This window comes from Uloborus diversus, chromosome 9 (genome assembly GCF_026930045.1).
Source record: "Uloborus diversus isolate 005 chromosome 9, Udiv.v.3.1, whole genome shotgun sequence".
In the NCBI taxonomy this organism is placed as follows: Eukaryota; Metazoa; Arthropoda; class Arachnida; order Araneae; family Uloboridae; genus Uloborus; species Uloborus diversus.
Genome location: NC_072739.1, coordinates 137511746 through 137528865, shown reverse-complemented (window position 1 = coordinate 137528865; position 17120 = coordinate 137511746). Strand labels below are relative to the sequence as shown.

General features: G+C 35.5%; 2 protein-coding genes across 2 annotated transcripts in view; one reads left to right on the top strand and one right to left on the bottom strand.

The window, feature by feature from the left end:
* Positions 1–15010, bottom strand: part of LOC129229575 (FAD-dependent oxidoreductase domain-containing protein 1-like) — a 38441-nt gene extending 23431 nt beyond the window's left edge. Inside the window, exons 1-3 of the mRNA XM_054863910.1 lie at positions 14522–15010; positions 8127–8256; positions 6769–6868 (exon numbers count right to left, since the gene is read on the bottom strand). Coding sequence (XP_054719885.1) covers positions 6769–6868; positions 8127–8256; positions 14522–14869 — 578 coding nt within the window. The 5' untranslated portion in view covers positions 14870–15010. The remainder of the gene's footprint in view (positions 1–6768; positions 6869–8126; positions 8257–14521) is intronic.
* A 262-nt stretch (positions 15011–15272) lies between these two features.
* On the top strand, positions 15273–16190 carry LOC129229768 (GATA zinc finger domain-containing protein 1-like). Its single transcript, XM_054864141.1, has one exon. It carries the CDS (start codon positions 15319–15321, stop codon positions 16018–16020), a length of 702 nt encoding a protein of 233 aa, XP_054720116.1. The 5' UTR covers positions 15273–15318; the 3' UTR covers positions 16021–16190.
* Positions 16191–17120: the final 930 nt, after the last annotated feature.

Below are 17120 nucleotides of genomic sequence, written 5' to 3'. Positions count from 1 at the left end.
CAGTCCTTGGGGCTCTCCCATCGTCTTGGTCCGAAAGAAAGATGGCTCCACAAGATTTTGTGTCGATTACCGACAGCTGAATGAAATCACCAAGAAAGACAGTTACCCTCTTCCACGGATAGACGACACTTTGGACACTCTTTCCGGACACAAGTGGTTTTCGACCCTGGACTTGAAGAGCGGCTACTAGCAGGTTGAGATACACCCTGATGACCGAGAGAACACAGCGTTTACAACTGGACAAGGCTTATGGCAGTTTAAAGTGATGCCCTTCGGCCTCTGCAATGCACCAGCTACGTTCGAGCGTCTTATGGAGACAGTGTTAAGACGACTTTCCTACGAATCCTGTCTGGTCTACTTAGACGATATCATCATCGTGGGACGCAGCTTCGATGAACATCTGGCTAATCTTAGGAAGGTGTTGCAAAAACTTAAGGAAGCCAATCTGAAGTTAAGCCCGTCCAAATGTAATTTGTTCCGCCGAGAAGTGAACTACCTTGGTCACATCATCTCTTCTGAGGGTGTACAAACCGATCCAGAAAAGGTATCTGCGGTCAAGAGTTGGAGTCGTCCCGAAAACATCCATCAGCTGCGAAGTTTCCTGGGGCTCTGCACGTACTACAGGAAGTTTGTTAAGGGTTTTTCCAACATTGCACGACCTTTGCATAAGCTGATGGAGAGCAAGCAAAAGTTTGAATGGTCCAAGGAATGCGAAGATGCATTTCTACGACTGAAGGAGGCTTTAACATCAACGCCTATCCTCAGCCTGAAAAATCCTTCATCCTGGACACTGATGCAAGCAACGAGGGCATCGGAGCTGTTTTATCCCAAGAAATTGACGGAAATGAACATGTCATCGCTTACTGGAGCAAATGCTTATCAAAGTCGGAGTGAAATTACTGCGTCACCAGAAAGGAGTTACTGGCCATAATGAAAGCTGTAGAACACTTCCATCATTACCTCTATGGTCGAAAATTTCTGCTTCGGACAGATCATGCCTCGTTAACTTGGCTTTTGAACTTCAAGAATCCAGAAGGCCAGATAGCCAGGTGGATACAGCGGCTCCAGGAATATGACATGGAGATCAAGCACAGAAAAGGGTTGTCTCACGGTAATGCTGACGCTTTATCAAGGAGACCCTGTCCTGAGAACTGCCACTATTGTTCCCGAATCGAGAAACAGTATGGAACGACTAGCCCTACTGCCTATCAGGTGACAGTGACTCCAACATCATCAGAACCTGATCCATGGAGTGATGACCAAGTTCGAAAAGATCAACTTGAAGACCCCGACATAAAACCAATTTTGGAGTTCATGGAAAGTGACAGTCGACGCCCTAGCTGGCAGGACGTTTCCATCTTCAGTCCACCAACAAAAAGATACTGGGCTTTATGGAACTCACTCCATTTGCGGAACGGCGTACTGTACCGAAAATGGGAATCTGATGACGGCAAAACATCTAGGTGGCAGTTACTGCTTCCCCGATCAAGGATTTCAGATGTTCTGAAAGAAATACATAGTAGTGCGATTGGAGGACATTTTGGTGTCTTGAAAACCCTCAATAAAGTTCGGGAGCGCTTCTTCTGGAGCAAGGCGAAGGATGACGTGGAGAAGTGGTGCCATTCTTGTGACGCCTGTGCTGCTCGTAAAGGACCGAAGAAAAGAAGCAGAGGGAAGCTACATCTGTACAACGTTGGAGCTCCTTTCGAACGAATTGGGATCGACATCCTGGGTCCTCTACCAAGAACTGCTGATGGGAACAAATACATTCTTGTTTCCATCGACTACTTCACCAAATGGCTGGAAGCATATCCCATTCCAGATCAAGAGGCTACCACCGTAGCAGAGACTCTAGTCCAACATTGGATCTCGAGATATGGAACACCTTTGCAGATTCATTCCGATCAAGGGAGGAATTTCATTTCTGCTGTGTTTAAGGGACTATGTCAAATTTTCGGAATTGAGAAAACTAGGACAACACCACTACACCCACAATCGGACGGCATGGTGGAGAGATTTAACCGCACAATCCTGAATAATCTCTCGCTTATGGTATCCAGAAATCAACAGGATTGGGACAAGAAGCTACCTTTGTTCCTGCTGGCCTACCGCAGTGCTGTCCACGAGACTACCGGATATGCCCCATCTCAGATGCTCTTCGGACGAGAGCTTCGGCTACCTTGTGATCTCGTCTTCGGTCGTCCTCCGGATGCGCCTTCATCGCCTGAGGAGTACATCCAGGATCTCCAGGCCCGGCTGGAAGACGTTCATAACTTCGCACGAGAGCGAATCAACATCGCGGCGGGGAAGATGAAGACCCGATACGACACAAGGTCTACTGGACATGAATTCAACGAAGGCGACAAGGTTTGGTTATGGAATCCCATCCGACGGAAAGGTCTGTCACCCAAATTGCAGTCGCATTGGGATGGACCCTACAAAGTCCTTAACCGACTAAATGACGTCGTAGTGAGGATCCAAAAATCACCTAATGCAAAACCTAGGGTTGTACATTATGATCGGTTAGCCCCATACTATGGCCATAGTTCATGAGTATTACGTAAACAACTATGGTTGATAACATAAAAGTTGTAGATAATTTTTGCTTTTAATGTTTAGTAATATTTCTTGTTATTATTGTGTTTTCTGTATCTGTTAGTTATTAATTAATGTGTATATTTGTAAACTTGTGATAGAAGTTTGGCACCCTTTCTGGGGATTGTACTGCCCGGGACGTGCAGTCCTTAGGAAGGGGGCAATGTTACAAATCCTGTAAATAGTAATTATTGTAGTAACGTAACCTGTAAATAGTTTCCCGTAATGAATATACAACCCCTTTTCATATGGCTAAAGTATACGACCCCCCTATTTCCTTTTTGTTCATTGATAAAATTTGATAACGGTCTACTATTTTCCAGAAGCTTGTGGAATATTTGAGAGATTTCTTTTCGGTGTGTATATAAGCCGTTAGCGATGGATAAAAAGTTAGTTTCGATTGAGAATTTGTACCGAGAGTGTATTAGCTCTGTTTATTGCGAGGCATTTCGCTGTGTTGTTTTCGTATTTGGAAGTAAATACATGTGTAAACGTTGAGTTTATGGTGTTGTGTGATAATTGTTTAATTGCTGATGATTAATTTAGCAGTTGTTGACGCTCTTTCTTGTACATAGCGTAAATAAAGCTCTTGTGTTTTTCTCAAGAACTGTGTCGTCCTTTCAAGAAAGTTGAAGCTGCACCGAATCCGTTACAATACTATCCCATTATTTCTATTGTACCTACATTCAACCTAGGTTTGAAAAAATTAAGTAAGACTGTTATTGAAACCATGCTTTGCTCTTTAAGCATCACTATACCTAATTCCCTCATCCATGGGGTAATTTGGGTATAGTCAAACTTATGTTTGCCATTTATATGCAAATGGGTCTATTAACATGTAATATGTAGAAAACTATTCTGGAAAGTCATAATGTTAAGCTTAAACAAGGAAAAAAAAAATCTGTAAATACAAATTTATTACAGGACGGGAAAGTCCAAAGTAGGTTTTTTTTTAACCCAAATTACCCCGACAGACCGTACTAAAATTTACCAAATGTTTAAATCTTTTGGTTTTTCTTTCGAGCACAATTTATGAACACCGAAATTTAATGCTACAAAACATCCTCGATTTACCGCATTTGATCAACAAGTCGAAGTATACTAAAACTAGATTGCTCAAAAGATGTTTTAGATACAATCAGCTGTGTAAAGTACGTTTGGAGGGGGATTAAAACTGAAACAATAGCAAGTTGTTTTCCTCATGTTGAATTCAAAAAAGGATATGTCTTAGTGGAAAATTTTGTGGCAATGATGAATCCGAGAGTTTGCAGTCATTAGTGCATCTACTAAGGGTTAGAAATGCAACATGATGTAATGTAACTTGATAAAATAGCATTGGTTATTAAAACAACGTTGATTATATATAATTTAAAAAACTAGTAAATAAAAAACTTATGGAGACATTAAAAAGTGTACGTTAAAAAAATATTTAAGTTGAGAGTAAAAAATGAAGAATGTAACAAATGAAACAAATAAAATAGTAAAACCTCTCTCCTGCAGACGATCACGGCCTCTGTCACGGACAAAAATATTTGTCCTTTTAGTGTATGCTTTAGAGGGGTTTTACTGTTACATATAATACAGTACATAAGGCTACAACATAGAATTGCATTTTTTATTGAAATTTAACAAAAATCAACTCTTATTGTTTACTGTAGTTTACTAGTTATGTTTTTGCAGAAAATATAAAAAATGTTAATTATTTAAAAATATATATGCATTCCATATATTTTTTTTTCTTTTTAACAGAAATATATTTCTAAACATATTTGAAAAGTTAACCATAGCTTTCTTAGTCTAAAATACCAAAAAGTGTCCAAATTAGTCTAATTCTCAACAGTTAATTTTGTATAAAATGTGACTTTTGTAAACAGTTCAATGAATTTTTTTGCCCGAAACTGGTTTTATTGTTATTATTATTATTTTTGTAGAAATTGTGAGATTTCAAACAGAAAGCTGCTTTTTTTAAACATAAATGAAAAACATTTACAGTGGTGTATGTACTCTGCGAGGAACTATTGTACAGTAATTAAATAAAGAAAACTGAATGAACTTCGGAAAAATACACACAAAAATAGTTCAATAAATTTCAGCAAGCAAAAACATACTTAAACTCATTTTTTAAAAAAATCACTGATTTTCGGTTGAGAGAGCTTTGAAATTCTTTTCTACCTCCCAAGTCCTTCATTTGTTATAGTAAGAAAAGTTGAACTTGATTACTTTCTCTCTGTATTTGTACCAAATGTATGTGTTCATAAGCCATTGTTGAGCAGTGTATTAAAACTATATTAGTGTATTAAAACTGGGGCAGTGGTGGCCTGATCGGTAAGGTGTTGGACTTGTGACCGGAGGGTCCCGGATTCGATCCTAGCTAATCGAAGATCCACCGTCTTCCTCAATGGTGACTGGGAGAAGTTAAATATGCTTGTGATCACCAAGACGCAGACTTAGATAAAATTAAAAGCTTTCTGTGAAGACAAATAATAACTGGAAAATTTTGGGCAAATAATTATTTTGCAAATTCACCCTTGAATAAAGAATTAGGTTTATATTCAAATATAAAAGAGAGAAGAAAAAAAAAGGGCCTTAAAATCACTTAAATTTTTTTTTTTTGCAATAACATATAATTTATGCTCATTTTTCACCAACTGAAGAAAACTGCTTAACTATTGTTTTTTGCTTAATATCAATCATATGATCATTATTTTTGTTTTCATTTTGTAGAGAAAAAGTTCATGCAGATCTTAAACTACTCTCTATTTGTTAACTAAGATAAAACATGAGCTACCTGCTTTGTACTTGAAAATTTCATGAAGGTATTTGATTTAGTAAAAAAATTTAACAAAAACTACTCATTTAAAATTAAGTAATTCTGCAAAAGTAAATACATATTAACAATTGTTTTGATGGAAAAAAAAGGGCAAGAATGACAGCAAAAAAAATATTTGGAAGAAACTTTTGGAATTTTTTTTTTAAATTTCTCTTTAAAAAAAATTGCGTTAATAGTTTAAAAAAAAATTTCTGCAGAGTCAAAATGTTTCTGCGAACGCCATTCACGCATTTGTCTATATTATGCAAGACCGGCGAGTCCTCCAAGTGAAACAATACCTCTGGGGGTGCTGGACCAGGGATTGCTTAGCTCCTGGTCTGAATAAAAAATTAAGAGCTGTCTCAAGAGTTCCATCCAACTAGTTAAGCCACAAACAGTGGTAGGTAAGGGGATCCTGGAGTGAAAAGCGTATTAAAACTTCAGCGTATGAATTTTTGACATTCTACTCTACATAAGCAGCTATTTGCTCATAAAATGGGATTTTTCTTCAAGCCTTATGTACAAAAATTATCCAATTTAAAGAAGGCTATTTCTATTGTGCGTTGAGATTATATCAACGAAGTTATCACACTGATCACTAATTTAATTAGTGCACTTTTGAATTGCAGAGTGTAATTGGAGTCCTTTCCAGAAAACAATACCTGTGGTTGAAATTATGTCTTTTTATTTCCTCCATGGTGATATAATACAGTGATATCCTTGGCGAGCTATTTACATATATAATATGAAATTGCAAAATGAGTTCTCTCGAAGCATAGATAATTTAGTAAAACATGCAAAACCATTATTGATAAATTTGTAGTATGACTAATGAAGAGTCATTTATGCAATCAAGGTTCCAGTAATTTTAACTTAAGGTTTGCAGACAAAGTTTACAATTATAAAATGCCCCTAATCGAGAGCATGACGGCAAACAGTCGATTCGGCTGACCAAGAAAAATACGGCGCCTTAAAAGAGAGAGAGCAACTAAGCTACCGAAGCAACATATGTAGCCAGCCAGAGGCATTTGCATGGATTTCAAGACATGCATTTGAGATGCGCATTTCCCGATGTTAGAACACCGGTCATTCAAATGAAAAAGGAACTTCGTCATTTCATGACGTAAGGCACGCACCTGACTAAGATCGAGAAACACATTACAATAATTAAAATTAGCATTTGTGACTTTGCAAGATAAAAGAAAATAGGGATTTGATTAAAGCCAAATTTATCAAAATAAACGTAAATAATTGATATTATTATTTGGAATCCCCATCAATTACAGTAGTATTTACCAGATAATTCGAAAACTTTTACCTTAAATGTTAAAATAAAAAAACATTTATAATGAGAAAATCCTTACTTCTGGACTTCATGGTTCTTAATCATTTGCTGAACCCCTGCTTCAGATGCTAGAAAAAGGTATCCATGAGGCTGAAACTGTATATCAGGGGGGTCATCATCTAGAAAAAAAGATTTTAACGTAAAAATTTTCAGTTTTTTTTTTATTTAGTGTCAACTGAAATTGAGCACATACACTTAAAAGATCCTTATATATATTGTGCCCTCAGAGCAACAGTAAGATATCTAAGCCCAGAAATAACACTTAAGATATCTACTGTTGCTCTGAGAGGTGACGATATAATTACCAATTCACTGATTGAGTTAAGGCTCCCGACGTCAACAACAATGAAACTCGTGCCATAGCATGATAATTTGATGACATTTTTCGGTAATGTTTGACATGCAGGGAAATGCTTTGGCTTGACAAGGCCTAACTGCATTCGGTAACTTAACTGTGCTACTGGTAAGACTCATTTAAGGAGAATGAAGAAATGTAAAAGTGGTCAACAATGAATGCTATCTACTGGAGTTTAGGGTTAAAATTTCAACTATCAAAATATCACCATACAGGCAATGGCTTCGTTTAAATGTAGAAGCAATTTTCCCCATCATACCTTGATGGGCAATTTTCTAGTAATATTATTTTAAAGACATTCCCCCCCCCCTTTTTCTGTAGTTAAGTAACTGAAATAGCTTTAGCTTCACTGGCTCTGTTTTTCTACTAACATGGTTCTTTGATGCTTACATCTAGCATTGGTGAGTCAGTTTCAGAACATTGTTTACATTCCTATCAGTTATTTGCAGGGTTTAAGCTGGGGGTCATAAGTCCTTTAGCAAAAAAGCTAAAATTGGGGGGGGGGGGGAAAAACTTTAGCAAAATGCTAAACTGTTGAAATTTAATGAATATGTTTAGAAACTGTTCTAATTATCTATGCGCTTCATCTCCAATTGAAAGCTTAATTCAAAAATTAGCCATGACATCCCTACAGAAATAAATAACTTTTACTAATTTAATTTTGTTGCTTTTGTTTTAAATATTTTTCAACTATCATTTCTACTAGGCTATCAATTATAAAGTTCAATAAAATATAGTAAACAATAATAATAGAAATTTTCAATTCAAAGTTAAATTTTATAGTATCTGATAGCTCATATGTATATAATTTAGGGAGCATTTTTTAAATTTTTAATGAAATAAAAGTAAACTTCATTCAATTATTTTGTAACGGAGCACAAATAAACAGCTGAAATAAAGAAATCAATTCTTGTTAATGGCTGCAGAAAGATCGGAGATCATTAATGGTATCGATCAATGTCACACTTTCTAATAACAAATTTTACAATTTTGCAAAGAAATATTAAAAACAAGTAACTCACCAAGCACACTCAAGTGTCTCTTGACATTCCTGAGAAATTCAGCACTGTACATGGATAACTGAATATTTTCTGGCAATGAAAACTGTTGTCGAATTCCTCCCACAGATAATGCAGAAGATGACCTTGTATACTGAAAGAAAAACGAGCTGATATATGCATCACATAACTTACTTTTACACCAATTTAAAGTTATTTCCCCATTATTGGCAGTTTTAATGTGATTCAATAGTTAACTCTTTAAATATCACCAACAATGGCCAAATGGAAAACAGATTTAAAAAAAAAAAAATCGCCAAGTTGGTGACAATACTTGGCAACCAAAAGCTTGGCAATATATTGCCAAGTGTCCGCCAAATTGTACAATCACTTGAGTTTGCATAGAAATTAACAATGATTTCCCCCCAAAAAGGATCAAAAGACCCCCCTTAAAAACACCCGAATGCAACCAAAAAGGGAGGTGCACCACTAGACCCCACTAGGAGTCTACGTACCAAAGTTCAACTTTCTAGGACGTACCGTTCTTGAGTTATGCAACATACATACGCACATACACACGTACATAAAGACGTATGATTCAATAGTTTATTCTCTAAATATCACCAACAGTGGCCAAATTGAAACAGATTTTTTTTAAAAAAATCTCCGAATTTGTCGCCAAGTTGGAGACAAAACTTGGCGACCAAGAGACTGGCGATATATCGCCAAATTATAACACCACTTCAGTTTACATCGAAATTAACAATGATTTCCACCCAAAAAGGGGCAAAAAACCCTTTTAGAAACACCAGAATGCAACCAAAAGGGGAGGTGCACAACTAGACCCCACTAGGAGTCTACATACCAAATTTCAACTTTCTAGGACATACCGTTCTTGAGTTATGCGACATACATACGCACATCACGAGGAAAGTCGTTGCAATTAATTCGGGAATAACAAAATGGATATTTCGGGTGCCTATTGCATTCTTAGGCACTTATCCGCGTGTGGTCGGGTTAAAAAAAAGCTCAACATTAATTTGAGGGTGAGCAAAATGGAAATTAAGGCCGAATTTTGAGTGAAATTTTTTTCGCGAATACAATACTTCCTTTTTTGTAAAAGGAAGTAAAAAAATAGGATAAGAAAAAAATAGAGAAATGCTTCATGTTGTTGACTAATGACTTTAGAATCTTTCACTAAGGTGAACAAAACTGTGCAAGGGGTCTTTTGGGAAATTAAAGGGCTTTTATGAGATTAAAAATAAGCCTTTCAGATAATTCATACAGCATATTCCTGATTTTACGTCTATGGAATCTATTTTTTTTAAAAACATTTCACGTTTTTTTCCTCAGGTCCTAGTTTTTCTGTATACACTGATAATGTTAATTTGACCCAGATTGAACGTTTGTTGCTTAGGAATTTCCTGCAATTAATGTTTTCTTTCAGAAGTGAAACAAAAGATTTTTTTTTTTCTAAAATAAGTAGTTTCCTTTTGTGCTTCTTGAAAGCTAATTCATGCTGTTCCAAGTTAATCTCTGAAAATAGAAATGAGAGCGCTCCATCCATAGCCGATCTTATAGATATTGCGTCTGAAGAAGATGAACAAGAAGAACCGGAAAGCCTGTCCGTTCTTTCCCTATCGCGTTAAAGGGGTCATAAGTAATGCAAGAATTTTTTTTTCTCATAAAGACCAGGAAAAAAAACTTGGAAAGTATCACAATAATGGAAGATGCTGCATTTACTTTGAAGTCAATGACCGATGAACCACTATTATGGACTATTTTCAACTCAAACGCTCGGATTGACAAATAATTGCGTTAAAGTAATCTAAAATGACAGGTTCTTCTTTTTTGTAAAATATGTATTTTATGCCTTTTGAAAGACATCTTTACTACATTTTGCTTCATTCTATTTGATTTTTGCTTTCTATGTATTTCCTGTACTTTACGTTTCTTTCCACAGTCCATCGAGAAACGTGAAATCTGGGTTTCACCGATGTGAGAACAAAAATAAATTTTTAAAAAAGATTGAAAAAGGAATCCATCAAGAAATTATATTTAAATGCCTTTCTTTAAATAGAAAACAAAGCTTAAAAGAAAATAACAGAACTTTTCAAAAAATACTGAGCACTAGAGATGCACCGAGAACTCGATAACTACTACGTACTCGGCCAAATTTTGATCAGATACTCGGCCAATACCGAGTAGTTGCAAAAAATTGAATTTTGTCCAAGACAAATATTAAAATTTATAAAAAAGCTTAAACATGTATAATGTTCATAATGTTCTGCAATCATTTAAAATTCAAATTTTGAGAATAATGAAGTTTGTAATGCTTCAATGGAATAAATCTTTACTTTACTGTCCCCAAAGTTAATAAAACATATTTATTAAAAATTGTGCAAAAAAGGTACGTAGGAATATAAAAATATGGAATTTTTATATTAAAAATGGATTTTTGCTACATACAAAAATTAGTCATAAGAAATATAAAAATACCTTTGCTTAAAAAATAAAAGGAAATAAAACAACGTTAAAAGCACAGTGCAGACACGTGTTTTGGCATTACAAGGAATTCCTTTTTCAATGCACAAAATGTGAGTTTGTGGATTTAAAGGCATTCGACAAAAATCGGATTTTTTTGTCGAACGTTTTTACATTTTTTAGCTCACATTTTATGCACTGAAAAAGACGTTCCCTGTAACGCAGAAACACGTGTCTGCAGCAGGGTTGTAGTTTTGGCCGGACAAAACCTATTTTTCCATGCCACTAGCAAAAACTGGTCAAAACTGGATAGAACCGCCATAGGGCTGGCCAAAACTGTATTGTATAAAAGCACACTAATATGTACAATGTTGCACATTAAATAATGCGTAGTTACATTTCAGCAGGAATTTAGTTTGAAAAACTATTGTATGGACAAGGAGATGTATACTACTATTCCAATAAGTTCAAAATTCATCACCTGTGTGTCCGTGGTTCTTCTTAAAACATAATTGGTACTTGGTACTCGGCCGAGTAGTGAAAGGCCGAGTACTCGGTAACTCGGTACTCGGCCGAGTAATGAAAGGTCCAGTACTTGGTACTGGGCCAAAGTGCTACTCGGTACGTCTCTACTAAGCGCTTTTCATAATGCACTCAAAAGGACAAAATAACTTTTCTGGATCAGAAAGTACAATTTAAGAGTGTACAATTTCCTGTAGTTTTCGAAAATTCCAAGAAAATGACGCCACAAACGAAGAAAAGTGCGGCTCAAGTCATGAAGAAAATTTCTTATCATTATCTAGTTTTCTATCATAACTTTGATTGCTGAAATATATGCATATTTTTCTTATTGGGAAAGCTTGGTTTTAAATGACTAGAACCGCACTTTTCTTCGTTTGTGGTATTATTTTCTTGGAATTTTTGAAAACTACAGAAAATTCTTAAATTGTTCTTTCTGATCCAGAAAAGTTATTTCGTCCTTTTGAGTGCATTATGAAAAGTGCAAATTATTTTTTAAAAAAAAATCTGTTATTTTATACTTTTTAGTAGAGACGTACCGAGTACTCGGTAACTACTCGGTACTCGGCATACTCGGCCAATTTGCCGAGTACTCGGTACTCGGCCAAATTTTGATCAGATACTCGGCCAATACCGAGTAGTTGCAAAAAATTGAATATTGTCCAAGACAGATATTAAAATTTATAAAAAAGCGCAAGCATATTAAATATTCTGCAATCATTTTACAAGTCAATTTTAAATTTTGAGAATAATGAAGTTTTTAATGCTTTAATGAAATAAATCTTTATTTTTAATGTCCCCAAAGTTAATAAAACTTATTTATTAAAAATTGTGCAAAAAAGGTAAGTATAGAAAATATGAAATTTTTACATAAAAAATAGATTTTTGCTACAAACAAAAATTAGTTATAAGAAATTTAAAAATTCCTTTGCTTAAGAAAAAGGGAAATAAAACAACATTAAAAGCATAGTGCAGGAACATTGCAGACACGTGTTTTGGCGTTACATGAAATTCCAAAATGTGAGCTTGTAGATTTAAAAGCATCCGACAAAAGTCAGATTTTTTTGTCGAATGTCTTAACATTTGTTAGCTCACATTTTATGCACCGATAAAGACGTTCCTTCTAATGCAGAAACACATGTGTGCAGTGTTCCTGCACATTTGCTTTTAAAAATTATTTATGTTTGGCGGACTAGAACTAAAATAGATTGGTATAGTTTGTCTTAATTCCAACTTGATCAATCATACCTTTTATTTATTTATTTTTAATTTTAAAAATAATTTTTTTGTAAAATTTTTGACGTAAACAAAATTTTTTAAATAATGCGAAATTAAATTTCAGCAGGAATTTAGTTTTAAAAACTTTTATATGGACAAAGAGGTCTATACTACTATTCCAATAAGTTCAAAATTGATCACGTGTGTGTCAGTGGTTCTTCTTAAAACATAATTGGTACTTGTTAACTCGGCCGAGTAGTGAAATGCCGAGTACTCGGTAACTCGGTACTCGGCCGAGTAGTGAAAGGCCGAGTACTCGGTACTCGGCCAAAGTGCTACTCGGTACGTCTCTACTTTTTAGTGTAAATGTATTTCAGAAATAGAATAATTTTACCCTCACAAAACTGCCCCTTATTTTTTCATTTAAATGCTCCATACTAAAAGAAAGAAAAACCTATATGCGTGCCTGAAACTTTAAGTATTTGGCACTAAAAACTAATCCATGTTCCTCTCTGGGATTTATTTGTGTGCTAATACATTTAAATACTAAACATTTCTCAAACTAATTTATGCTCCACAACATACAAGTTGGACTATGGACAACATACTAGGACCAGTCTAGCTGGGCCCAGAGCCGGTTACTGGTCATCACTTTTGTATTTTTATTATAAGTTAGCCCCGTGATCGATCATTGGTGCAGGTGAGGAAAAAAATCCTACGATAGCATTGACAGTGTACATTTCATGCTTGCTTCAGAGAAGCCTTGCCTCAAAGTTTTCATTATGATTACTATTAACACTATTGTTACAAGGCAACAAAATTTGTAACAATGGATTTTATATTCAAATATTTGATGGGGAAATTACATGAATTTACTGTTTTTCATACTAAGCAAAATAATAATTTTATTTTAGAATATTAATTTTTCAGCGTTAAGTTTTACCTTAAGATTAAGCAAATCATTTAGTGAAATCCCTAAGTCTCTAAGTGGTCTTTTTGCTGAGATATAAGTAAAAGCAGGCCTCAGATTACTGCATGACAATCAGGCCAAGTATAATAAAAGTGCTCTTAAAAAAAACCTTAATTTTATAAAATTAGCAGCATTTTCACAAAACTGACTGATCACCTTCAAAGGTTGATGACTTACCATCAATTGATTGATTATTCACAAAAACGGATCTTGGAAAACGTTTCTGCATTCATTACTTTTTAAAAATGAAATGCTCTTGTGTTCGTGTAGAAAATGAACATGGTAAAAAATTTATTGTATAGCATAATGAAAATTGCATTTCAGGGTGACATAGACCTCTGAGGTCTTGCAAAAAAGATGCAAATTTTGGAAATGTTAGCCCCTTAAAGGAGACTTCAAACCAAAGTTCTATTTTCCACAGCTCAAAATACTTTTGAGATGAACTTAACCCATCAATGATCTCCAAGGTCACAATAGAACAGTTCGCACATATGCTTTATTTTTTGACACAGCAAAAACTAATAACTTCACCAAAAGTCATGTCGCCTCGGATTGTCAAAGATTTGATTGTTACAAACTGACTCTCCGGCTTTCTGTCATTAATATTGCATGCTGAAATTATACACAGGGCAGAAATTCGGAGTAGAAAAGTTGGCTTAAACGAATCCCGAAAATTGCACATGTTGCAAGACTAAGTGGGCGACTCTTGCCTATGGAAGATTTAAATTTAAATGATATCGATTTCGATATTTCAAGCTTTTTGTAGATTTTGAAATATGTAGAACTTGGAAACTAAGAAGCAGCATACTGACAATGAAGCATACTGGGAAAAAATTTTGAAAAAAATTCATAAATAGGTAATAAAAACAACATACATTTAAAAAATTTATTTGAATTTATTTTGGCACACTTAATTTTTCATTTTGAAACTACGATAATTCTAACTAGAGCAGCTTCAAGTTTAGCAATTTTGGATGGATTTTTCATTGTTGCACTGCTAGGGTTACCACAGCAAAGTTTCGGGTTTTGCCAATAATACTTTATTTAATAAACAATCCACATGTCGCTAATAATCCCTCGCAGTGAATAATTACCAAACGCGATAACTTGCCAGAAAATACAACCACTCAAACAAGTGTTCTGATCCAAAATTGCTGATCTTAAGCTTGCTCATTTATAAAGGAGCCTTACTTATAACAGTAAATAAGATGGAATTTTTAAAACTTACTTTAGGGTCTCGTTCTATGACTGTGAGATCAAAACTGTCAGGAGCTCTTTGTTTTAAAGCATATGCAATCGCGGATCCAATGATCCCACCCCCAATAATAACAATATCGGAAAATTTTGGAATTTTGTCTGGGGGCAATGAGAGCTGCCCTTTTTTGTACCTTGAAATTTCATCTTTTAGAATTTTATATGACTTCGATAATGGACCTTCTTCTTCTTTCCGCTTTTCAGTTTCTTTGTACTTTTTGATCTTTTCTATATCTTCCGAGCTAACGCTGTACTGTCGAGGAAAACAAATGGATGTTAAGTATCGGTTGTAAGAAGATGATCGTAAACAATATTTCATCATTTTGGAGTCGTATGTTGCTTTTAAATTTTCAAAACATTTTTGGTGCGAAGAGAAAAACAGCAAAAATACAGGCACGATGTACCTAAAAGCAGGCTGAGTATTTTGTAATGTAAACGGACTGGAAAACAACGTGGAAAGTTAAGTTACCATGCCGAAATAAATAAAAACATGCCAACCAATCAAAAAGATAACATGCAAGCTGCTAAGTTTTGTGCTGATCGTTAAAGTTTGCGCATGCGTGAAAATCAGCGAAAATAAAAAATGATGCCGTAATCATTTATTTGTGAACTTTATTGTTTAAGAGGAGAAACCTGGCTTCTAAATCTCTCCGTCTTCAATTTGAGCAACGCAACTAATATAACATTGTTTAATTGTTTAGTGTTTGAACGGGTTTTTAATCGTTTGTAAATTGGAAAATTGCTTTTCTTGTTAGGTTTATTAGTTTTAGAATGCCTTTCGGGTTGAAACCTCGCTGCACTATGTGCAAAACGACCTCTTCGTCTATGTGGAGAAAAAACGACGAAGACGAAGTTGTGTGCAATTCCTGCTCTGTACGATCGTCAACCATCAATTCTAATAAGAGCAATGGAAACGCTTGTCCATTCACTCTGCGCAAAAGTACCCGTGCTAAAAGTTCCAAGTTCAAGCAGCAAGTTTTAACAAAAGGAAGTACTCCGAAAGGCAAAAGTCGGAGATCAATATTCAAAAAAACTTGCACCAAAGCTCCTACATCTGTCGCCACCCCTGTCACATCGCAGAGCTTATTCTTCAAAGGTACCTACTACCAAGTGGGCGACATAGTATCTGTTGTCGACATCAAAAGTGGTGGTGTTTACTACGCGCAGATTCGTGGCTTACTTCAGGATCAATACTGCGAAAAGAGCGCTGTTATCACGTGGCTTCTACCAACGAAATCGAGCCCTAAAGGTCGGTTCGATCCTGCTACCTTCATCATAGGACCTGAAGAAGATGTTCCCAGAAAATTGGAATGTTTTGAGTTCGTTTGTCACGCTCCATCCGAATATTATCAATCGAAAACTTCCCCTTACCCTGTCATCCCTTCTAAACCCGAAAGTGGTTTCGTGTGGACCCGCATTGGACCTCGTATCATTCCTTTGCCTTCTCAAGAAGAAGTGTTTGGTACAAGTTAAATCGCAGATTTGTGAAAAGTTGTTAAAGAAAAATTCTATTTTAATGTTCCAGTTTCCTATTATTTTACTTTTTTGCATATTTTTCTATGAGCTAAGTAAACAGAGGCTCTATAAAATATTGCTACATTTGTTGTTATAGTAGTATCAGCAACTTTGGTTTTGAGTTTTGTGAAGTGTTGCCAACCAACATTTTACTGCCAGTGCAGATGCAATACATTTAATATCAATAGTGCAAAGAGAGCTAGCTCTGTTATCATGTGGCTTTTACCGAACAAAGCAAGCCCTACAGGTCGGTCAATTCTGCTACCTTCATCATAGGACAGAAGATGTTCCCTGAAAATTTTAAATGTTTCGAGTTCATTTGCAATGCTCCAACCGAATATTATCAATCGAAAACTTCCACTTACCCTGTCATCCCTTCTAAACTCTGCACTGAACCTTTTCTTATACTCACTGATGTTGAAATGATGGAGCAATATACAATATCCAGCTTTGTTGCCAAAATAGCCGCGTTCATAACACACTTTTCAACCCGGTAAATCCCCGCTCTTGCTCCACAAAAAACCAATTGAAAAGTTCCCCGTTTCTATGTAAAAAGAGGTTCTCCCATTGTACCAGAGAAAGCAATTTTTACCCATCATCCTTAGCGACTAGTAGACAAACTTGTTTCGCGTAGTTCATTTTGGGTAAAAACACCGCTTTCACTCCAGAAGATAGCAGGAGTAGAAAGATTCCACATAAACCCCGCAAATAACCGGAATGCAGTGAAAAGCAGGTTTTTTCCAGGGTCGAAAGTGTTCATGGAAGCGGCCCTAATTTGTGTTGCACAGCATTTAAGTATATTTTTATCGTGTAGTTACTTCAACAGAAAATACAGTGAAATCCCCCTTACAATGGGCTTCAAGGGACTGAAAGATTTATTCTTCAAAATTGGGATGGAAAATTTGGCTGTAAAGGGATATTTTAATGCATCATTATTCATTGTAACGGGATTTCACTGTAATCTCTAACAGCAGACAAAAAAAAAAAAAAAAAAAAAAAATCAAAGTATCCCAGGGGACAGTTCAAACCATTAGGTTTACTGACCTTGGGGTTTTTTT

Excerpts from the sequence above, each read along its gene's own strand:
- LOC129229768 (XM_054864141.1), top strand. The coding sequence starts at position 15,319 with ATGCCTTTCGGGTTGAAACCTCGCTGCACTATGTGCAAAACGACCTCT.